This window comes from Manihot esculenta, chromosome 18, assembly GCF_001659605.2.
Source record: "Manihot esculenta cultivar AM560-2 chromosome 18, M.esculenta_v8, whole genome shotgun sequence".
NCBI lineage: Eukaryota > Viridiplantae > Streptophyta > Magnoliopsida > Malpighiales > Euphorbiaceae > Manihot > Manihot esculenta.
Window position 1 is genome coordinate 8,684,386 of NC_035178.2, and position 2,891 is coordinate 8,687,276.

At 36.2% G+C, this 2,891-nt stretch overlaps 1 protein-coding gene across 2 annotated transcripts; it reads left to right on the forward strand.

Moving 5' to 3' along the window:
• Window positions 1–549: 549 nt before the first annotated feature.
• LOC110605960 (ethylene-responsive transcription factor ABR1) lies at window positions 550–2,537 on the forward strand. Of its 2 annotated transcripts, XM_021744656.2 has the most exons (3): window positions 555–714; window positions 841–1,354; window positions 1,639–2,537. In XM_021744656.2, the coding sequence occupies exons 2-3, from the start codon at window positions 949–951 to the stop codon at window positions 2,463–2,465; spliced, it is 1,233 nt and encodes a 410-aa protein (XP_021600348.1). In that variant the 5' UTR covers window positions 555–714; window positions 841–948; the 3' UTR covers window positions 2,466–2,537. The 2 variants fall into 2 exon arrangements, with proteins under 2 accessions (XP_021600347.1, XP_021600348.1); XM_021744655.2 differs by having other exon boundaries at window positions 550–1,354.
• Window positions 2,538–2,891: the final 354 nt, after the last annotated feature.

Genomic DNA, 2,891 nt, shown 5'->3' on the forward strand with positions numbered 1-2,891 from the left:
ACGTCACCATTATTTTAACCTAGGAGTAGTTTTGGTTCTTACCTAAGTGAAAGGAAACTCAAAACAGAGTAAACCAATACAATTTTGTTCCAGCTTTTAGTTTTTTGATAAAATATTTAGAGATTGGACAAGTGGATTATAAAATTTATTTTTTTTATTTTTAATTAAATACTATTTAAATAAATATAAATAACAGAGTTAGAGTGCAGAGTAATTTTTTAGAGAGTCGAAGCTCTGTTCATTTGATGCATAAAATCTTCTGTTTCTTTCTAGTACAACTACAAATCAGCCAATTATCTGATAGCCCATTTGCTAATTATGGGCTAATCATCCTTTTTTTAAGAAAAAATTTCGAGCCCAAAATGCAAAAGCAGAAGAAGAAGCAGCAGCAGAGCCTGTCGGTTGAAGATGTTTCAGTCCAAGATGAATTCTTTCTCTCTGTAATCGGTCAATAATTCTGGTGTGAACGTATGCGTGTCAAACTTTTAATTTTTTTTTATTAAAAAGAAGGGAAATTCCCTTTTTTTCTCATTTAAATAAAATAAATAAACTTTATTTTGCATCTCAACCCTCCCCACCAAAAAAAAAAAAAACCTTGAGATCTTATCATGAAGAAAGTGTTCTTCTTGGTGCTTCTTCAAGTGATCGCTATTTTAATATCGGCTGATCAAGTTTGAATTCTCCATTATTTCCTTATAACTTCGATTCAAGAAGGTATTCCTGTAATCCTAATTTTCTTAGGAAACAAAAGGAGAAGAGAAAGTAAAAGAAAATAACAGGGAAAATCCTCTCTCTCTCTCCCTTTTTCTCTCTGATTATATGTGTTTGTTGATTTCGAAGGTGGCGAACCAGAGAGGCTCAGGCGAGTACTTCAGGTACCCTGCTATTGCAGACAGTGGCGATGATGACCAAGAAGAGAGACACCCACAAATTATAACCTCAGAATCGATGTTAAATCAGCCAGTTCATGTCACACAATCGCTAGCTGCGTTTCCTGGTCATGGCAGTACGGGGGAGATGTCTGCAATGGTTTCAGCTCTTACTCGTGTGGTTTCCGGCCAAGGAGCTGGTGACTGGGGATATGGAACTGGTTTCGGCGGTGCAATAACATCTAGTTATGGTGGTTTTGGTTCTCCAGCTGGTGTTTATTCATCATCATCTTCTTCTTCTTTATCACCTCCTTTTTCTGCTTATTCGTCTACTTCTGGTTCTGGTTCTGGTTTCTGGATTGGACAAAAGAGAGGACGTGAAGAAGAAGGTGCAGTTCAGTTGATTGAATCTGAGCCAAGGGTTTATAGAGGGTTTGGTGATTTCACAAGTTCTCATGGAGATTCTTCTTCTTCTGGTGCAACTCGTGAGTTTCTTTCCATTGAATCTGCCATTCTTTTTCTAATATGTTTTCACTTGTCGGATACAAACATCATATATTGCATGTAATAAAAATTTTATTCTCATCTTTATAATCAAAAGCTTGAATTTGTCAGCTTCATGAAATCATCAGACATCTGGAAAGTATCAATACAACAGTTCATTACACTACAGAATTTAAATATATATATATATATATATATATATATATATATATATAGATTTTCTCTATTTTCTTTGTTCATAATCAATCTTTTATACCATTTACAGTAACAGAAGAGCCAGCTGCTTCAATTATAGTTCCCACCGCCACCGCTCCCGCTGCACCACCGACATCATCAACTGAAACGGTATCTTATGAAGAAACCGGCGAGCGGAGAAGAAGATACAGAGGAGTTAGACAAAGGCCGTGGGGTAAATGGGCGGCTGAAATACGTGATCCGCATAAAGCAGCAAGAGTCTGGCTTGGCACATTCGAAACAGCGGAGGCCGCCGCCAGAGCTTACGACGAAGCTGCTTTAAGATTTAGAGGAAATAGAGCTAAACTAAACTTCCCTGAAAATGTCAGAGTGTTGCCACCTCCAATGCAAAATGTTCCTATTTCCCAAATCCCCATTGGTCTTCCACAGCCATCTCAATTACTGCCATTATCGTCTCAACCACCACAAGAGCCGCAGCAGCCGACGACACTTCCGCCACAATTCTTTTTGTCTCAGGCTGATACGATGAGAGATTACTGGGAGTACTCTCAGCTGTTACAGAGCACTGGTGACTTGCATGGATTTCAACCCTCGAGTTTGATGGAGCAAATGTTTTATAATCAGCAATTGGCTTCTCTACAATCAACTGTTTTGCCGTCGTCTTCTCGATCTTCATCGGCTTCATTATCTTCATCCATTTCAGCTCCTCCTTTTGCAACATCTTCTTCAGGGTCATTGTCATCATCTTCTTCATCCTCTGCTTCATTTCCTCTGATTCTGGCTGGTCAACAATTGGGTTATTTCCGGCCCCCACGAAATCAAAATCCGCCCACTGGTTCTGATTTGCCGGTGCCGCCATGGTCAGATTCTACTGACCACCCTTCCTCTACTGGTTAAAGTTGATTCCACATTTTTTTAGTTATTATTTTGTTCTTATCTACTTTCGAAATTTTAAAATATGTTTCAGTCATTATTTTTTTTCTTTTTCCTACAAATCGCTCAGATTAAAATTCAAAGAAAGATAAAAATCCATTTTAATTATAATATCGTTATTATTTTATAAATATTGTTGATTTTATAGTTTAAGCAATGAACATTTTGAACATTTTACGATTTATATCCTAATTGTTTCTTCCCTTTGCTGGATTTTTCCGATTTTATTCGGTTTATTATAAATTTAAAATATAAATAAATAAATTTTTTATAATAAATAAAAAATATATTAGTTAAAAAGATCTTCATAAAATTAAATTTAATAATTAAATAATTATTTTTCCCTATTGCATCACGGCTGCTATTATTTAATGAGTCTAATCTATGGGC